The sequence below is a fragment of the Myripristis murdjan genome, chromosome 21 (assembly GCF_902150065.1).
Source record: "Myripristis murdjan chromosome 21, fMyrMur1.1, whole genome shotgun sequence".
NCBI lineage: Eukaryota > Metazoa > Chordata > Actinopteri > Holocentriformes > Holocentridae > Myripristis > Myripristis murdjan.
Genome location: NC_044000.1, coordinates 22,712,589 through 22,733,916, shown reverse-complemented (window position 1 = coordinate 22,733,916; position 21,328 = coordinate 22,712,589). Strand labels below are relative to the sequence as shown.

The window sequence follows — 21,328 nt, the reverse complement described above, 5'->3', positions numbered from 1 at the left end:
ATGGGTGTGACCCTGTAACGTCACCCCTAACCTGAAGTTGGCTGGTGGAGCAGAGGAGGCCTCGTGGAGGCTGAGAGCCGGGGTAAGGAGAAGCAGAGGTGGCGGGAGAGCACAACTGGCCTCCCTGTCACGTCCGATCATCTTCAACATGCTCGTCCTCTCCCTCCCTCTTTATCCCACGTCCTCTGCTCCAGTCCTCCTCCATTCTGCCCTCCCTGCCTCCCTCTCTCTGGGTCAGGGAGCAGGTAATGTGTTTGTGTGTGTGTGCATGCCTTCTCGCTTAGAACATGCTTGTTATCGACGGGGCAACCCAGGATGTGGCCCTGTTTCTTATGAATTCTTCGCTGTTGTTGTTGTTGCCTTGGCCCCATTCCACAGTCCAGCACAGCCTCTGCCACAATGGGTAGCACGCAGGACCAGACCAGACCAGACCAGACAGGACCGGGCTTGGCTGGGTCAGAGGCTTGGGGCTTTGGGCAGAGACATAGGAGCTGATATTATGAGCCATAGCCATCAGGGCCGGGGGACCATCTCCTGCAGTGTGGAGCTTTGTCAGGGTTGTTAGAGAGCTCAGTGGGTGTAGGGTTCATACGGTGATGAAAAACCCAGAAAAGTCAGTAAAAATACAATTTCCAGGCCCTGGCAAAGTTATGGATAATTCCAGTTTCATAGCAGTTTTGGAAAAGTCACGGAAGTCTGACTAAAGTAGCATTGTCTTAGTGAAAGATTACAAAAAGTTAACGTTACAAAAATAAAAGGGTGGAACCACTGTCTGCTTTCTGATGCGTCATGCTTCATGCATCATTTTGTCTCAGTTTGGTGAAGACAGTTGAAAGTAGCTTATTTTAACTCTGCAAGCAAATGTTGTCATAATTTCCTAATTTCTTTTAGAAATAGAAATAGAAATAGAAACCCTTTATTGTTGTACAAGCACAGCAAAATTAGGAGTGTTAGTCCTGATCAGTACAATAATGACAGACAGCAAACACACATTGAATAAATATGAAACGAAAATTTTAAATTAAAACAAATGTGTGTCTCTTACTCACATGCAACATTTGAGGTATAGACTGGCTTTCCCAACATATATAGCGTTAAAACACAGGTTTTCAGTGACAACTGCAAAAAAAAAAAAAAAAAGTTTCTTTTGGCCATGGATATAAAGACAAAATGCATTGAGAAGTCATGAAAATCTCACTGAAAGCCACAGGTGAAAAGGGTGTATGAACCCTGAGGGTGGGTTGATGATGCTGAGGCTCAATCTCAATGAACAGACAAATAATGAATTTTGTTGGCTTTTCTTTATTTTGTCTTTTCTGGTATAATTGCATCTACAGTCATTGTCAGTATGGGCTTGGTGTTTTCGTGTGTGAGAGGACAGGAAAAACAGTAAGTCTGAGTGGGCCCCTGCTCTAAAATGTCTGTGCTCTGTAGATAATGTCTTGAGTGAGTGCTGCCTCTGTAAAGCAGCTTTAGTTGGAGAAGCAAGTCATTCGAACCACCCAAACAGGCGAACCACAAACTCTTGAGATGAGTTGAGTTGAGTTGAGGAGAGGAGAGGAGGCACTGCGAAGTAAGAGCACAAGAGCAGAGACATTATTCTGTGCTCTTGCCAGCTCCTCTGTGCTCATGTATGTGCGATGACTCTGACAGAATAATAATTGGGGCTGGATGATATTAGAAAAAAACTGACATTGTGATATCTTTTTTTCTGTGATTATATATTGCTATATGAAAAAATACAGGAAGTTTAACCAGATGCATGCAGTGTGTTATTCATGTCCATACAAGTACAGTTTGGGTACTTTAAAAGTCTATCCTCTTAACAAAATAAAATCTCCCTCCTACTCCTACTACACTTTTCAAAAATCAAATTGGACTCCTCCACTTCCAGTTTCACATATGGGACTCTAACACCGGCATGATCAAGTGGAGAGAGCACAGATGGGGAGGTATATGGGAATAGCAACATATGTTTCTTAAATAACTTTACAAATGGACTTATGTGTCACAGCTGTGTTATTTACGCATAATCTGCCCTTTCTAACGGAAAGGATAAAAAGGCCTCCCAGAGCAGCTGATGGCAAAACTCTCAGATTTATTTATAAGATGTAAGCGCAGATAGAATTGGATACTGTAGGTTTTGTGTGTGTGTGTGTGTGTGTGTGTGTGTGCATTAGGGTGTGGACTAGCCCCTTGACAGTAACTTTTTAACTTTTAACCAGCACAAGGATGCAGTGCCGCTGGTAACAAGAGTACACACACTCAAAAGCAGCCTTGCGTAACTGAATGCCTGCCTGTAGCATCCAGGAGACGTTATTTGTGACATTAGCTGCGTCTCGTGCGTGTTCGCAGGCGGGAGGCATGCAGGCTTTACATGCACGGTGTGTAAAGCCTGCCTGGAGAGGGGTGCACTTGATCAGTTTATCAAACAAACGAAATAGGCAGCGCTCATTTTCAAGTTGTGGTTTACGATACATGTGGGTTTGGTTGATTTATAAACTGAAGTGCATCTCTTCACCAGAGCACATAGCGAACTGATCACTGTGCATGCAGCACTTGCATGTCACGAGCAACAAACTCTGTGCATCCAAGAACCCTTAACTTGGACTAAATATTGTTGTGTCAGAGTTTTCTTTAAAATAAGTCGTGAAAACCTTGCAGGTTTTCCTTTTGTTTCATGCAGCAAAACATTTGTGGCATGACCTGACCTAATTTGCCTTTCTTGACATTGCACGTCCTGTATTGTGACTGTTGTACATGCACACATCACGGTGTATTTGCTGTAATGCTGAAACGATATATAATGCAGCCTTAATAATAATGTAGGTGTATTTCATCTCCCCCCTGCCATTTTCTTTCATTTTATCTGCCATTCTCTGTGATCCCACATTACCACATCAGAGCCCAGAGGTTACATAAACTCCTCCATCTCAGTCCACTGAGAGACCTGGGCTCTGTCTGGAGATGTAATACAACACCCTTTACCAGTTCAAAAACAAGAGAGAAATCAGCTAAAAGAGAGAAATCAGCTAAAAGAGGCGGTCAGCAGCAAGGAGAATAATGAGGTTGACCTCGGGTTTTGATTGGCAGCCAGTGATTGCAGTGACATCATTGGTTTAGAAGCTGCTCATGAATATGATAATACAGTCCCAGGAGGCAGCGCTGCAGCATGCTAACTCATCTAGCACACACAAGACAACTCAAATCCAGCATCAGCAGTGGCTGAAAAGCAGCAGCTAACTAATACTGGATCTACAGCAGATGAACTCTAATATACTATTTCTTTTGGCTTCTTTGTGACTTATGTATTTCTGAGGGGATTGGAGATAATCTTAGCAAAGGAACCCAAGTTCCTTTTTTTAAACATTTTTTGCTGTACTGTGTCAAACACAAACCAGAGCTGTTACCGCAGCTGTATTGGATAAATTACCAGGAGAGCATTCAGATCTTGATGAAATGGTTGATGTAGGGTTATCAATCTTTGGCTAACACAGATTCAGTTTGTTCACTATTAGACAGTTCATTTTAAGAATGGTTTCTGTTTTTTGTTATTTATTTATTTTTTAACAGTTTAATTCAGTTCAAGTTTGCAAACCATGATTTGAGTCACTGACTCAATGCGGTGCTTTTGGCCAGAATATAAACACATGCAGAAGTATAAGGTTTTCTTTTTTTCTTTTGAATTGTGGAAAAAATCAGACAGCAGCATTTCTTAAGCATTCCTTATTCTACACAAAAAAGTTGTGAATGAATTGATTCAAAACATTTTATATCCATATCATAAATGAACAAATTGTTACATCCTCAAATTGGTGAAGATTGAAGAAAAGATAGAAGAGAAAAAGATAGAAGAAAAGGCTGAAGATTGAAAAAAAAATATGGAATTAGCTTTTATTTAAACTCATGAAAGTAGAAGGGACTGGAAAAGACACTTGAAATTAGTTCAGGGATTTCACCCTCAGATCAGCGCCTCTAGGCAGCCACATCCTGCCCCTGAAACCTAGATACAACAATTCAACAATGACTTCATCACGGTGTACCTCACAGGAAACCGAGGTGGGATGATGTCAGCGTTGCAGAACAGGTTTTGGCCACTTCTTGGCCCCGACATGAAAGAGGATACAAAACATGAAGCCATCCAACAGCACACGGTTGATGCTCCGGAGAGTCACCAGTGAATATTCATAGCTTTGCTGCTGTGTTAATTAATATTCATTATGTCTGGGCTGGATCTATTTGCCCTCTTGCTATGCTGAAGTCAAGGTCCTCCCAACAATTATCATTACTCATGAGCAGACCAAAGGATGATTAGACTACCAAAGCGATCCGGCAGAGGAAGTTTGATTACCACCCGTATCACTCGGGCTGAGATATCTGTCTCCTCTGTCTCGTCTGAGACGCAGCTCTCCGCCTGCGCCTGGTAGCCTACCACCGCCGCTACTGTACGCCAACATCAAAGAGCATCTTACGCCCCGACCGGCTTCTCTATGAGGGGGTTTTAGGGAAAGCCTGTCAGTTCTGCTGCATTGCCTCCTCTTTGTGTGCGCGCGCGTGTGTGTGTGTGCGTGCGTGTGTGATTGTTGGAAGCCTGTCGGCAAGTGTTGGAGGTGCTGGAGTGTCCAGGTTTCTGCCTAATCCCCATGGGAGTGTACATAAGCTGCCCAGCTCTGCCTCCTTACATAACCACTCTGCCAGAAAGGAGGGAGAGATGAAGGGGATGGATACAGTGGCAGAGAAAGGCATTGATGGAGAAAATAGGGAAGAGGGTGAGAGAAATATGTGGATGTGCGGGTGCTATTCCTTGATTTATGATTGGTAAAAATACATTTCATTTTCTATCTTTCCCTCACAGGCACACAATTACTTTCCTTACAGGCTGTACTTTCCCCAAGCTACTGTTTGGTGTTGTAATATTTCCTTCCCTTTCGCTGTCACTTTCTCCCTCTTCCTCACTCCCTCTCTCTCCCTCTCTCCCCCCCTCTCTCTCTCTCTCTCTCTCTCTCTGTGTCTGTCTCCCTTCTCTCTTCTTGTTCTTCTTTTTCCTGGTTTTCCATTTTCTGTCCCTCTCATGTCTGTTCTGTGAAGCCTCTGGGCGGATGCTGCAAAATGTCAGGCGTTTAATTGAATTTGTAGCACTGCTGGATCCACTTAGAGTGATCATCGGCAGCATACAGCACCATACAGACACACACACACACACACACACGCACACATTATATATATGTATGTACCAACAGAGGCCCATGTCAGAGGGACTGCACTTGTTGAGATATTGGTAGCTACTGTCAAATCCACATAGCAGGAGACCCTATTATGATCTGAGGCAGAGTTCTGAGTTTGTGTGTGTGTGTGTGTGTGTGTGTGTGTGTGTGTTTGAAGTGAAGCCCACTTGCGGTTGTCTCTTTCCTGGCTGTTCATGGTTTTTCACGCCTCATTCAGCTGCTGTTGCCTTGCAGGAGTGTGCTACATATCCAGCGGAGGACAATGTCCGTATCAAATTTAGAGCATGTGTGTGCGTGCACATGCAAGAGAGAAAAAGAGAGAGGGAGAGAGAGGAAGAGAGAGAGGGAGAGGGAGAGGGAGTGGTACAGGTTTCACAGTCGGGCCGATGACACGTAGGCAGACAACACATAATGGGGCAGACGAGTGTTAGTTGCCACCACAGGAACTCCCTTTCCTCTTGGGCCGTCCTTCTGTCCTGACTTTCTGCTTGTCGCAGGTCGAAGTTCACGACCCAGCCAATCAGAAGCTCAGGGAATAAGACAGCTGAGATAATATTCTGAGAAGATGACAGACATATTCCCATAAGACGTGTTATTGCTGCGCACACACCATAAAGCACTTAAAGCACACACATTTGGTCTTAAAAAATGAACTTCCACCACTCCTATCTCTCTCTCTCTCACACACACACACACTCACACACACTCTCATGCATATATACAGTGCTCTGTGTGATGTAGCTGTGGTAGCAAGGCCTCCTCCCAGTGCAGGCTTTGACTCCCAGCAGGAGGAACAGGGACCACTACAGAGATCACATCTGTTTTTCTCCTCCCTCTCTGACTCTGTAACTCCCTCTCTCATTTTCTATTTTTTTTTTATCTGTATCTCTCTCTGTCTTTATCTCAGTCTTTCTCTCTCACTCTCTCTCTGTGTCTCTTCCTCTGAGAGAATTAGAGGCAATAAAGATGATGAGGAATACCAGAGTCATAACTTTTTCAGTTGTGCCGCTGATAATCACATTAGAGAAATGACTTGTGTTAACCCATCATCCTATAAACTGAAAACTGCAATCCTGATGATGCTCTCACTAAGCCCCAGCTCTAACACACACACACACACACACACACACACACAAACACACACACACACCCAGCTGGTAGAGGAGACTAGAGGAGTCATAACAGACTTATGTTATTATGGCCAGGTCATGACCCATTATTAAGTTGGGTAAGGACACACAGCACACACACACACACACACACACACACACACACACAGATCACCCTGCAGCGCTCTGTGAATTACACAGGCCAGAATGCCGTGTACAGTTACTGTACAGGGCAAGCTATACAAGGTGAGCTGACAGCAGGGGCTTGGTAAAAAATATTGATTTTCTGATTACTGGTGATCTTCCGTTGAGCGATTCAGTGCTGATTCTTCAAATCCCAGAATCGGATGTTTAATCTTTGCTTTTTCAAGTTGATGTGAGAACTTTTCCATCAAAAGTCATTTGTAGCAAGCCTCCCATTGTAGATGTTTTCTTCTGAACTACTAGCCAGTGGAAACTCAGTTGATAGCATGTTTTGGAAAAAAAAAAAAAAGAGCCTTGAACTCCAACTGCCTGTTGGATTAAAAAAAATTTTAAAAAAGATGTTACAAAACAGTTGAACTAAAGCAAAGCTGTATGTAAGCTGCAAGATTGTTTTGTAAGGTGTTGTAATTAAATATCCTTCGCTGAATGAGTATGGAATTGAATCAGAATCCGTATTGGCTTGAATGGGGATATCAGTGCTAATACCCAGCCCTATTTCATAGCTAAATGAAAGACCACATTTTGTTGCAGACTCCGCAGTCACCTCGTAGTGGGTGTGTTGAAAATCAATGGCCTGTAAGTGTATAAATGGTCTGTAATTGTACTTTTAGCGCACTGTAATCTAACATTACTTATACATGTAATCATTTAAAATAAGAGAGGGAGAGTTAGTCAGGACAGCCTTGTCCCTAATTGCTCATTGTGAATCATTGTCTGCTCTCATTGCCCTGTTGCCCTGCATTAAACACTATCTCTGCTGCTGTCTGCACCCTCGGGCCATTTCTTCCCTGTGTATTTGTATTCTCCAGCTCACTCTCTTTCCACCTTCTCTGCTCTCTGTGTCTCATTCACTTGGGGGCAGGTAGGACCCTGTATTGTTTTTTTTGTTTGTTTGTTTGTTTTTTTTTTAAATGATTGCTCCGTCTCCCTTTTGTTCAGTTTGTAAACTGCAGACTCTTCCTTTTTACTGCGCGCCCAGAGACCCTGTAGTTTCTCTGTGTTTGGCTCCTTTAGCAGTCTATCTTGTCTCTGAGAGTCAAAAGACATTGCGACAGCTGGGTGAAAGGTGATCGAAGCATCACTCTCAGCCATTGAACCACTGCTGTGGGTGTGTGAACGGGTGAGAGAGAGAGAGAAAGAGAAAACACAGCTTAGCCAGTCAAAGTTGTCTAAAACCTGACATCTGACTGCTCTTTAACAAATCCCCCTGGATCAAAGCTGCCCACATGCTTCCCTTAATTTCCCATCTTCTCTCTCTCTCTCTCTTGCAGTAACTTCCCTCTCTCTTGGTCTTCCTTCATCCTGTTGTGTGTCTCCCTGCCCCTCCTTTCCACTTATCTCCCTCTCCTCTCCCTACCCTCTCTCTCCTGTGCTGCTCCCCAGGAGGTGTAAACATGTTAATGATGTTCTATTAGTGTCGATTCTCTTTAATGTTTCCTCCAGGCTGGAGTTTCATTATGCCTTCTGATATCATTAAGACTATTACAGTGCCAGGCTTTTCAGTTCCTATCTATTTGCCTGATGTCAGTCTCATTGTTTACTCCTTGCTTTGGAGCGAGTGAGAGGTGCGATTATTTCTACATTAGCTCTTTCTTATGCCTTTTCTTTGTCTTTTCTCCTGGGCTTTCTCTCAGAATGAGTCAGTTATGTTTCTGTTCTTTACTTTTTCTGTAAAGATTGCATCTTTTAATTGCTTTGCATTGTTTGTGCTGATACCATCCAATCATCCATCAAATCATTTGACTGCAACATCAACTGACACAGTGGAAATAGCAATCTAATCTAATAACTTTGAACCAAACGTGACGTTCATCTCCATTGGTGTCACAGTTGAGTGGGTAGGCCTGTTGTCAAGCAGCCTTGTACAACTCTCTCTGTTGTTTCTGACTGACTGACTGATCGGTAACCATGTTGGTCAGCTTAATAGTAATGACACAGTCACAGATGTTTAACTAGTAATGGGCAACACACACACACACACACACACACACACAGAGGTTGAATTGAATTGTCCTCACCACTGGTTAGCCCGTTATGCGTATTCTGACTGTGAGTGATGGTATGGACGAGTGTGTGTCGTAAAGCTGGTGACATTTACGGAATGAGACACGGGGTGATTGATGCACTCTGAAGTTGGGAAGGAGTGCAGGCTGCAAATCAACTTTTACCACAGATACCCATATGCGCATGCGCACGTGCAAACACACACAGACAAATGCAGATTGATGGCATGCAGTGTAGGGCCCTGTGTCTTTTTGATGTGGCAATAAATCCTTATTGGTTACCATGAAGCCCTGACATGGCATGCAGGAAATGCCTTTCTTTTTCGCCAAGCCTGCCTCCAGGTCTGTCCCGGGGTCAGCTGTAGTACCAGCAGATTAAGGTCCCAGACCAAGACAAACACCTCCTGCTCGGATCAGCTGCAGGGGAGAGGGCGGAGGTCAGAGGTTGTTCTGGGGTCATTTACTGCCGACTGCACTGAGCAGTGCATGCAAAGGTCACACTTGTTTACCTTTCACACTGCAAAGAGAATCCTCTCCACTCACCTCCACATCTGGTCGACATGTAGACACACGCACTTTACACACTTCTTCACTCTGCTACTACATTCCATAGAGCTTGAGTTGGACCTTATGTCCTGAACCTGACATGATGGTGTGCTGAGAAAATTTTGTCCAAACCCGACAACCAGTGCCTCAATAAAATTTAACATTTATCTTGTAGCAACATAGGCTTCTAAATAACTGCAGTGTATTCGGTGCCTACTGCCTTCAAATTGAAATGGATGGATGAAAATCTAAATTTAACATTAGTCTATATTAGTGAAATTCATTTAAAAATGTAGTCCAAAATTAAGCATAAAAGCCACTTTCTTTTACCACCTCATGCATTATTACAGCATATCCAATTAACAGTTAAAATAAGTAGAAAAAAAAAATCTAAAAATCCAAAACCCAAAGGCAAAATTAAAATCCTGATCTGACTTGGCCTGTCCCTGGCTTGACCGGACCCCAACAGTAACAGTAGGGTCCCATCGGGTTCAGACAGTCATCTCCAGCTCTAATGCCACATCACTCACACTCAGACGTGCAAACATACGCACAAATGCAGTTGAGCATATAAACCGCTGGCCCAGCACATTATAGCTCTCCTTTCTTCCTCTCAGGGCCTTCTGCCAAAGTTTCAGTATTTTCCCTAAAACGCAGATGCACCATGGGTGCACCCCGAAACTCTTCACTACTGCTGCTTTCCGGTCTGCCCTCACTACCACTCATTTTCTGCCTGAGAGTAAGAAGAGAGGTGAGCAGAAACAGCACAAGGTCCTTCCTATTAGCATCATTGAGCCTGGATGCAATTACTGATGAAGTAGCCCTATCACACTCAATTACTCAAACAGCCAATAGCATTGTTTATTCATGACTGGCCCACTTTAAGTGCCACAGGTCTGGGTCGATTGGTTCTAATGTGGTTCTAATGTTGTTCTAATGTGCAATATCAAATACACATTATACATAGCATCTGTCATGACATGTTCGGCTTCTTAGTTATAAAAGTTTGGTGCACAAAGAAAAAAGAGCGAGTCCCCAAATCAAGGCCAAAGGCAAGGAAACTGTAGTTCAAATAGTTTTGGAACTACAGTTTCCTGCTTAGTTTTTTGGGATATTGTAAAAATTTAAAAGGGTCATGTAATTTACCTGACCTGTCTAGGGTCTTTGCCTGTATTCCCCCCCAATGCCTGCTGGGATCAGTTCCAGCCCCCTGATTAGGAAGAAACAGATATGAAACCGAATGGATGGATACAGTTTATATTAAAATAGCCAAGCTCAATTTGAAGAACAAGCTTTGCAGCTTCTGTATTTGTTTATAAAGGCATGCCAACAACAAATTGAAGACTACTGAAGACTATATCACCAGGTTAGCTGAAAATGTAGCTGTTGGTTGCACAGCCAGTGATCAATTAGATTATGATTGACAGCAGTAGAATACTGACTGCAGGTTTATTAATCCTGAATTCATCAATAATCTTATCTGTCTCTGTTATATCGCGCTGGGCAATATGGACAAACCAAATGTCATGTAATATTGATATAGTGATGATATTTCAGGGCTGGCGGTGCTTTCATAACATATTTACACACAGGAGATTTTTGAACCATCTTCAGTAATATTGATACAGTAGTCAGGCGGGTAGGGGTAAATTAACAGAACGGCTACAGCAGTCTAAGACATTTACAAAATTTTCCCTTTTCTGTGATCCAACTTTTAAAACCTGAAAAAGACAACAAGTAATCCATATCACAGTATTATCCAAGATATAAAATTCCAAACCATAGCCTTTATTAATAAATCACCAGCTTAGTTGCACATAACGTCACAGTCAGGGCATGAAAGGTGAAGAAACCTCCTGTAAGACGATGCTCTTGTGCGTCGGTGGTTGAAGCTGCTTCGTCTGAGGATTTTAAATAGGTTGTTTTGTCTCTTACACTACTGCACCATTTGGAACAGAAATCAATTTCTGGGGGTTTCCTGTTTCACACTCTCCCTTTCTCCCTCTTCCTGTCCGTGTCTCTCCTCCTCTCTACTGTACCTTTCTCCATTCTCTCCCTCTTCTGCTAGGGTGGCTAAAGTGCAGGAATCATCAGAACTGCCTGTGTGCAGCTGACGTCTATTCACAGCTATAATGGCTGACGCAGTGTGCAGCTGAGCCCCATTCAGAGCCCGAATGGCTCCTCCATGTACAGTTGATTTCTTCCAAGACGCCCAGTTCCGCCACTTGAGCCGTCTGTGGTTCAAAGCTGTTTTCTCCCCCTTCTCCCCTTTCCCGCACACGTGCACACACACACACACACACACACACACACACACACCCTATCTCAGTCTTCCTTCCTCTCCTCTTCTATAGAGAGATTTCTAAAGTTAATCTTTCCCACTTTGCAGTACTGCGGGACTGATGTGTGTGGGAGATTGTGTGTGTTAAACCTTTTTGGTTCATGCTCGCCCAGGCTGCTGTGAATAAGCTCCTCATCCGCTCTCGCACTTAGCTTTTCGTGCACGCACACACACAGACAGGCAGTTAGGTACACACAGACAAAATGACGTGATGTTGGGAGTTGCTCAACCTGCAGTCTCTTTGTCTAGCTTGCTGATTAGCAATCTGCCTGCTGGTCTGCTCGCCCGCTTCTCTTTATCTCTATCTCTCTATCCGCTGTTGCCTCTCTGCTGTGCAGTTCTTCAGACCTTAGCTGACCCACTGGTCGGTCTTTCTCACCTGGTGCTTTTTACACTCAAAGTATTTATTCAAGGCACAGTCTCTCTCTTTCACACCGCTGCCTGTCTCCTCTACCTCCCTCCTTCTGTTCTTCGTCCTCCCTGCCTTTGTCCCAACTCCTCTGGGGCTTCTTGTTCATAGTTGTATAGAGTGGCCTGACATTTGCTGCGCTGCGAGGGTGGGGGGAGGTGGGGCAGGGATGGACTGTAGTGCGGAGCCAGATAACGGAGGAGACGAGGACTCGGCTGCATTGCTAATGAGAGGTCTTTGACCCAATGTGCCAGCTTGAACAAAGTTTGGCTTGAAACAGGTTTCTCTTGGAGCTCGAGTTTGGTTTTAGGTCGCATTTTGATTTGCTCTTTGAGAGCCGCTGTCCTGAAGTTGAGTAATTCTGTATTTGCAAGATGCTCTTATCTTTCATTTGGAAAAGTGTTGGTTGGGTTTCCCCATGGAGCTGTTCCCTTCAGAATCTAAAGGGCTTTAGCAACGGCAACATGAAAGCGACCTGTTTTTTCACTTCTTATTCTCTTCCCAAGGATTGCATAAAGCATGTGCACAAGTATATACTGCACATCAATAGTTAATATGCAGCCTAACCAGTGATTGATCTGTTTTTCTAACTAGTGACTGGTGATGAAGTAAACAGTTGTAGTTTTTTAAATCTTTCAGCTAGCTCTGTATCAGATGTTGTAGCATATTTGCATATACAGTCATGTTAGTTTTCAGCTGGTGGGTTGCAGTCCCAATTCAGAGTGATTCAGATTGATTTTGTCAAAAAAGGAGGAAAAAATTATGAAATGCAGCTATCCACATTTATTTTGTTTCCTCAGACCCTCGTCAAAAACAAATAAAGAAATTGATCAATAAAATTAAAAAACAAAACAAAAACATAACTGTACAGATGTAACAAAAAGTATAAGGAAAATAAGACAATAATAATTTTAAAAAATATATATAAATGAAATTATTTGAAAAATATGCTTAAAGCTATATAAAATATTTTAAAATATTTAAAACTGGTATTTTTGGCCAGCGGTTCGCAACGTTTTTGTATCATGACGGCGAAAAGCAGCACCTGCTTGTAACCCATCATGTCATGTCATTCCATACTAATAATGTTTTTTCTTTCCCTGATCTCTAAACCATCTTGGGACCTCCAAAAATTATCGTGCATCCCCAAAGTTGACAGGCATTGCTGTAGGCCATGAAATCGTCCTTGAGTAACATATAAAATTCCCACGTGTGCATCTGAACGTGTGTGGATCAGAGTCTGCCGTTTCTGACAAAACATTTTTTGGATCTTCATGGGCCAAAGTAGCAATTTTTAAAATATTTTTTGAAAGACTTAAAGTGAATTTAATTTCACTTACATGAGGTTAACTGTACATGAAAGCAATGTGGATTACTGCAGCTTTCATTTGGGGGGAAAAAACAAAAAAATGGAATTGATCGGCTTTTAAGTTAGCCTGTGTGTGGACCCTGACTTCATGATTAAGGATGAATACAGGCCCTGAGGCTAGACTGGTTCAGAACCACTGATCTGGGGTCTGATTTATGGTCCCTCGCTGCCCTCCTAAGCCTTTCCGCTCGGTAAGGAAGGATGGATGGACGAGGATGTGCTGGGTTGATGTGGAATTTACTGTCCTGCTGTTTTTCTTTTCTTTTTTTTTTCTCTTTCTCCTGACTAATTACCGTTGCAACCAGCCTGTAAAATAAATACCGATCATGTGCCAGCTAACCGGGGAAACCAAGGAATGTTTCCGCACACTAAGCTCTTGACCCAGTAGCCTTTGTTTCTGCTTGTGTGTGTGTGTGAGAGGGAGAGAGACACACACACACACACTGTGCGCAGCATCAAAACACTATGCGGTCCTGGTCAGTATGAAGGTTTACTCAGCGATATTGCTCAGTGGTGCTTATTCCAGTCTGAGTTTGATGTATGTTTATGTTTATGTGTGTGTGTGTGTGTGCGTGTGTGTGTGTGTGTGTGTGTGTGTGTGTAACTCCTGTGTCTTTGGGCATGGTGCCGCCGTACCTCACCCTTCTGACGCTAAGCAGCTTTGATTTGATCACCATCTGTTCAGCCAGTCTGTGTTTGTGCACAGAGAATGCCTCACACACCTCACCCACTCTCTCTCTCTTTCTCTCTATCTCTGTCTCTCTCACTCACACACACACACACACACACACACACACACACACACACACACAGGAGCAGCACTATTTGCAGTTAAACCACAGCCAGTCCGTGTCGCGCTGTCTGCTCTAGGCAGAGGTGGTGTTTTGTTTAGCTGTAAAATGGGTGCTATCACATTACTACTGAGCTTATATTGAGTGTAAGGGGGAGTATGGGGCGAGTAATTCACAAGGGGCAGCAGGTTGTGTGTTTGTGTGTGTGTGTGTGTGTGTATGATGGGAGGTCACTGTGTCTAAAAGCTGGACTGCTGGTGAACCAAACTAACAACTTGATCTCTCGGTTCAGCAGCAGTTCAGAGAGAGAGAGGGGAGGGGAGAAGAGATGTGAAGGTGACAGAGCAGTAAAATCTCAGTGGGACATAAAGGTTTTTATGCACTCACACTTGCCCGGTGCAGCTCTCATTGTGATCTTTGAATATGTGTGCAAACTGGGTCATCTTTAGATAAGCACTGTGCTCCTGAGGACCGGAGACAGCAGCATTTCGACCTGGCTTACAGACAGCAGATGTGAACGTCTTTGTGTGTCACAGTATGTTTGTACTGTGTTTAAGCCAACCGCAACGTACACACACACACACACACACACACACACACACACACACATACACATATCCACACACATGCTATGATTATCCCGTGGCCTGATGATCCAGATCATTAAAGCTCTTTATATCACCGGGACGTATCCTCAAGGTCTGCAAATAACTGCACGGCAGCTTTAGATAAGAGGGCGCTGATGTGTTTGCTTTCATGCTTACGTTTTGTGCCTGTCTGTGGTGCCTGACTTAAATTAAATTTGATCAATTTTATGCTGTAAGTCTTTCTGTAGTCTCAAATTTGAATTCATGACATCTTAAATTCAAATATTCCAATTAAAAATGTCCTTCAGTCAAGTCTTAAAAAATCTTCATATGTTAGAGTCAAAAGTCATTATATACAAGGATACAAGGATACAAGGAAGTTTATTGGTCATTATACAACAGGTTGTATTATGAAATTAAATGTGGTTCCCTCTTGATTGATTAATTGATTGTATAAAAAATAAAATTATATATGTATATATATATATATATATATATACATATAGTCTTGCATTTGAATTTATGAGGTGTTGCACTCAGCAAACATTTTGTTTAGCCTGCATATTCCAGAAAAGTGGAAAAGAAACATCCAAATATTCAAGTCAAGGGAAACAAAACATTCACATTTCACTTATTTGTCTCACATCACACGTGAAATGTGAGTTTGTTGTTGTTGTTGACTTGAAAATTTGGGATGTGCTACCTTTTCACATTGTTTTTGAATATGCTCATTGGGTTGTGGGTTTAGCACTCCACTGAGAATTCCCACTGTCGAAACACAACCTCCTTTTTCAACACAATTCCATCTGATATTGTTTGTCCATCTGTTTCTTTTTGTCAAATTGAGTCACGCTCTCCTGCATCAGAGTAAACATTTATGAAGAGTTACAAAACTCGAAACCTTCTGCTCAGCCTCTAATACTGCCCAGAACGAAATTCACAGAAATCCTTGTACTTACCCGTCCCAAGTTATGTAGGGGGAAAAAAGTAACAGTTGATGTATTGCAGCACAAATTTGCCAACAATTTAAAAAGGAAACTGTTATAATTGCAATTAATAGAAACATCTTGTTAATAACTTGTCATATTCCTACCTAAAACTGCTGAACTGAACCAAATATATAGGAGCAGTTCTAGTACCCACCGTTATACTTACATGTAGACATCCTGTAATAGCATGCTTGTGTGTGTGTGTTAATTCTTTCCCAGGATTCATTGCTTTATTTACCTCTGTTTTGTGGTTGCACCAGCTCTCCTCCCTGGTCCCTGCTGCCAAACTTCTTGTCTTTGTTTGGTACACACACACACACTCTCACCGACAGTATTTCTCACACAGGTCAGGCCCATTACCCTGGTCTTGTTAGTGCAGTGGTAGCCAGTGGTTTTACCGAGGAGTTATCTTCCTGCTGCACTGTAACCCCGGCCTCTTGGCCCGTTGGTTCTAACCAGCACCTCGGTGAGAGTTAGACCTCTATTTACCCATTGCCTGAATGGGATAATATCCTCTGCTCACAGGAGGGATGATTCAGTGTGTGAACTGTTTGACTTCAGCGGGGAGAGCTGAACTGCAGCGCTGGCTTCTCTGCATGCTTTGATATGCAGCAGCACAGAGAACAGGCATAACTCGCTCTCTTTCCTCCCAGCCATTTTTCTGATCATAAGGTCTAATCACCCCCTGTGTACTCTGAGTTGCATTTTGGATTAGCACTTTAATTTAACCTTGATATATGAAGTAGTACAAGCAAGGAGTTGGAGGAGGAGGAGTAGGAGGAGGTGAAGAGAAGTAGGAGGAGGGAGGGTAATAGAAAACGTAGTTGCAATAATAGGAGTAGGAGGAATAGGCAGAGGAAGGGAGAAGGAGGACAAAGGGTAAGAGAAGTAGGAGTGACGAATTAAGGAGCATTGCTCTTTAAGTATTGACTTAACTTCCTTCTCACTTAAGATAAGCGTATCTGTGGTTGAAATGCAGTAACACCGTGAAGTGCACATTAAATGTATTTGCTAATGTGTGTATTGCCTGTGTGTCTGTGTGTGTTTTGCAGGGGTCCGTTTAGCGTGGTGAGGAGATGCATCAACAGAGAGACCGGACAGCAGTTTGCTGTCAAGATCGTGGATGTAGCCCAGTTTACCTCCAGCCCTGGACTCAGCACAGAGGGTGAGGAATCTCTCTCACACACACACACACAAACACACACACCTACACACACTCATTCACTGTTGATTTCAGTTGCTCATAAATATTACATGTTGAGGATCAACTCTTTTTGGCAGTCTTTTTATTGACCCCACTCTGTCAAACACGCAAACAGCTTGCTGTGGGGTGAACGAGAGGTTGGGTGTGTGCGCACTTGCCTGTGTTTGTGTGTGTGTGTGTGTGTGTGTGTGTGTGTGTGTGTGTGTGTGTGTGTGTGTGTGCGCATGTGTGAGTCCACCGCACACACTTGCTCCTTCCCAGCAACTCCCTGCCTCACATTCACACTTGAGAGCTGCTCAGGTCACCACAGTTGCCACTGAGCATCGCCACTGCAGCAGAACAGCCTCGCTCAGGGGAGCCTTGACTCTAAGACCCTGATTCACTAAAGCCTTTAATGTGTGTAAAAACTTTAAGCATTTGCAAACCAATGACATAACACCTGAATAATCAAGAAGATTGACATGAACCAATGACAAGTCTTAAGTCTGACTTAGAGCATTGACAACATTTTAATACGCATTAATGCTTTTACTAAATCCGGGCCTGTTTAGGCTGTTTAACACTAACCGGAAGCAAGTGAGCGCTAACCCGACAACACCTTACTGAAAAATTTTGTGACAGCATCAGACATAGTCACAAGAAGATCTTGCAGCGTGGGAGATTACTTATTTTGTTGACTTTTTCCCTCTTTCTTTCCTAACTTTGCATCTATCTGTGGTTGGTAACATTATTTAATTTAGAATATTTGCGATTTCCACCCATGCTTCTCTTCAGGTTCAGGTGGTTGTAATTTGTACTGGAAGTTTCATATAGAGGCTGACGCTTCTCTGCTTTCAAGATAAGCCTCTCGTCATCCATCTCTACTTCCCCAGCATGAACAACATAGGAGTTCAGTGCGGTTTCAGCCAGTAGCATCACGTCAGATGTCTGCTAAACCCGTGACACGCTGTTGAAATAGAGGCAAAGCGGCTTCTTTTTTTTTTTTTTTTAAACAGAAAGTGCACTTCACTTGCTGACACTCACTGCAAGTTTCTTCATTGAAGCTACTGGGAATCACCGTCGTGGCCACAAGCTCACTTCTCTAACCCCCTCCCGGTTTTCCAGAGTTAAGGTGTTTTGTGATGATAATCCGGAGAGAAGGGACTTTGCTGCGCACCTTGTAGACGAACAAGGCAGAGGTCTGATCAGATACAGCCTGCTGCCAGAGGGAGCGATGGAGGAAGGTACGGAGAGAACAAGAGAGAGAGAGAACGAGAGATTGAATTAGAGATACAGGCGGGGTGATAGGACACAAACTATTGGACAGAGCGAGAAACAGAGAGAGAGATTGAGAGGAATGCTAGACTTCGTTAGAGGAAGAGAAAGTGGCCGGTCAGCTGCGAGACAGGTTTACTACAATCCATATATCCAGCAGGTATTTTTAGAAAGCAATGAATGGCTCAGCAATACCTCTCACCCTTTTCTGCCTGCCCTCATGTATCACTGCACAGCCGGATAGCTCAGGATATTTGAAAGCAAAAACATAGGAAAAGAGAGGCGCACAGAGGCCACAGACAGAGCAATTTTCTCCATAGAGAAGCCCATGGATTTTGTTAAGTTTATGTAGCAGCATCACCAAGGCTATCATTTTGGTGCATTAGGCCTACACCTGAATTACTTTTTTTTTTTTTTTGCACGCAGCCCATCATTAACATGATACAGCTCTTAGGTCTCACACCTGAAATATAACCTTTTTAAGTAAATAATCAGTTTGATGGTGTATCCTCCTGGGACCCAGCCTATTCAATTATGTCCTCTGTAGTGGGCATCAATTGATCGTCTATATCCTTTTACTCATTTGAGCTACCCTATCAAGTCCTGGTGTACTGTACAGAGGAGATCGAGGCCTTTCCAAAGATATCTCATGTGATAAGGTGGGATGAGGGGAATACCCACTTTCTATTGAGGAAAAAAAAAGAAACAGGAAGTCAAATATTGTTTAGCTATTGGTTTTTACTTATGAAAATATACTTTCTTGTTAATGGCATTGATTGTCTGTAATTGATTATCTGTGGTTATTTGATTGTTTTTTTTTATTTAAATTTAAAATTATCTGTTTTTTTACAGTAAAATCTTAAATAAAAATATTTTTGTGAAATTCTAAATTGTGAGTTGTTGTTTTAACTCTAAATAGACAAGAAATCACAAAAAAAGTTAAATTGGAAGACACTTTTTTCCCTCGGGTCTCAGGAGGATATAGATAGATGGATATATAAATTACTTATATATACATACAAGGGGAAAATTATGTTGTTGCAGCAGTTACACTATCACAAAGACAATATCACAAAAAATAGAAGAGCAAGGATCAGTCCAGGGCAGCGTTTTACAGTTTGATGGTGCTCTTGCTCCTGCTGAACCTGTGCAATGTGTGTGTGTGTGTGTGTGTGTGTGTGTGTCCATGATGGCCACAAGCCCAGGCAGTGCCCTCCATCGCAGGTTGACCGCGCTCCCAGTGGTCTCTGTCCACCCGCATGGTCAGAAAGCCGTCGATGCTCACGCTTGAATCTGGGATGTGGTTGTGCATTCATGTCTCGGTGAAGCATATTATGCTGCATTCTCAAAACTCCCTCTGACTCCTCATCGACACCTCCAGACACTTGTAGCGCTGTCAGCTGGTCCCTTGTGGAAACAACGCTGCATCTACTGGTGCACACATTGCCTCTAGTCAGTAGAAGTGTTCCAACAACAAACAAGACAAATAAAGCTTTAAACTACTAACATGTATCCATTGTTGTGATATCCAAGGAAGCTCAAACTATTAACTATTAAACATGATAAAAACACAGAAAACAAGAGACACTGGAGCTGCCACAACAAGCTTCCACTGTAACAGATTTCTAAAATTCATCTATTAAAGTGTTCGTCAGACAGAGCTCAGCTCTATCTTGATATTTTGTGCATTGAAAGAGATGAAAATGAATGATCTGTGTAAAAGAAAATATAAAGATTCCCTCAGGTGCAGGTCTGTTTCCATTCTGTTTTTCACCTGACTTGTTTTGTGTTTTATTGTCTAATCTAAAAGCCGAGTAGATTTCTTAGCTCATAAAAACGTTGCAAATTCTGTTTTCACGGTGTCTTCGTGATGCATTGCTTGCATCATTTTTTCACAAGTAACTGCATTTACTTTTTTTTTTCTTGTTTTCAAGTTGTAGGGCTCCTCTCATACCGTTGGTTTGCTCACCAATTATGTCGCAATCACCCAGTTCAGAAATGGAGAACGTTCTCATCTCTGATCATGACGTATTTGTGTGTCCTCCAACAAGCTTGAGAAACATTTTTCCTTGTTGTAGGTGATCTCATTTTTGCCCACTGTGCATACTGTGAAAGTGTCAATTTTGGAAACTAGGGTCAAATAATGTGAATGCACTGCTTTTGAACTGAGAAAGAAACAGTAGTAAATCCAAATAAAATCTGCCAACAATGCACGTACTCTCAAATTAATTTGCACATAGGCCAGGGACTCTTCATATATCTCCCTGTCTCGTTTTGTATCGTTATATTAGGCCTGACATTTCCAAGCGATGGATAATGAGGTGTGGCTTGGAATTTTGAATCTGCCCCAAATTTGCTGTGACATTAAAAAGGTTGAGAACTTCGGATGATTTACTCGGCCCCGATGGAGACACGCTGCAAGTTCTAGAAAATGAATGTGTTTCTTGGAGGGGTTTTACCTCCCATATGTTGTGCTGGCATGAACTCCGAGTAACCCCATCTTTATCCTCCCCCTTTCCTCCCTTCCTCACCTCCTCTGCCTTGCTCTCTCAGCTCCGGGGTACATGATCCAGCGCACCAGGCATGTCAGCGCATCTCCTCAGTTTACTTAAGCCTCCATATAGCAGCCACAAAGTGCTCAGCCAGTCGTGCAGTGATCCCCCTGCACAAAACACCGCCTGTGCAGACCTCACACCGGAAAAGTGAGATGTTTGAAACCCTTTCCATAACAGATTGCAGGTTTTCCGCCCAAAGGCTTCATCATCTTGACTTCATGGTCGTGTGTACTGTTGGGCTGAGGTCAGCGAGGAGCGCTTGTTCAAACACCACCGCTTATTATGAGATCTTCTCCTTCCATCGCTCACTGCGATGTAGCTCGCTGACAAGAAACTTTTAACTTTGTATGAAATTATATAATCATAAGCCAGTGGAACTATAGGGGAATAGAAAAGGGGATTAATGAGAACAAAGCAGAGAGAAAATGAGAAGGAGTCAGAAAGTGAAGGAGAGTGAAAGAGAGCTTAGAGGATTTTTCTTTTTTCTTTTTTTTTTTTTTGTTAGCTCTTCTGACTATGGCTTCCTGTCTGGCGAGACTGATCATGACTACTTCTATCACCAGATTTCTACGTCCGTCTGTTAAAGCTCCATCAAATCTTTCCCCAGTTGACACGTGAAGGCCAGTTCACGCTTCTTGCGGTCTGTCTGATCTACACGGCATCAGCAGCAATATTGCATAATTACAACATGTGCATCTGTGTGCGGAGGGTCCTCATGGATTCATAACAAATTTGTAAGACT

General features: G+C 42.9%; 1 protein-coding gene across 22 annotated transcripts in view; it reads left to right on the top strand.

The window, feature by feature from the left end:
* caska (calcium/calmodulin-dependent serine protein kinase a) overlaps nucleotides 1-21,328 on the top strand; it is a 132,303-nt gene that overhangs the window by 36,459 nt on the left and 74,516 nt on the right. For all 22 annotated transcript variants that reach the window (XM_030080635.1, XM_030080647.1, XM_030080640.1 and 19 more), the window contains exon 2: nucleotides 16,626-16,738. In XM_030080635.1, coding sequence (XP_029936495.1) covers nucleotides 16,626-16,738 — 113 coding nt within the window. The remainder of the gene's footprint in view (nucleotides 1-16,625; nucleotides 16,739-21,328) is intronic.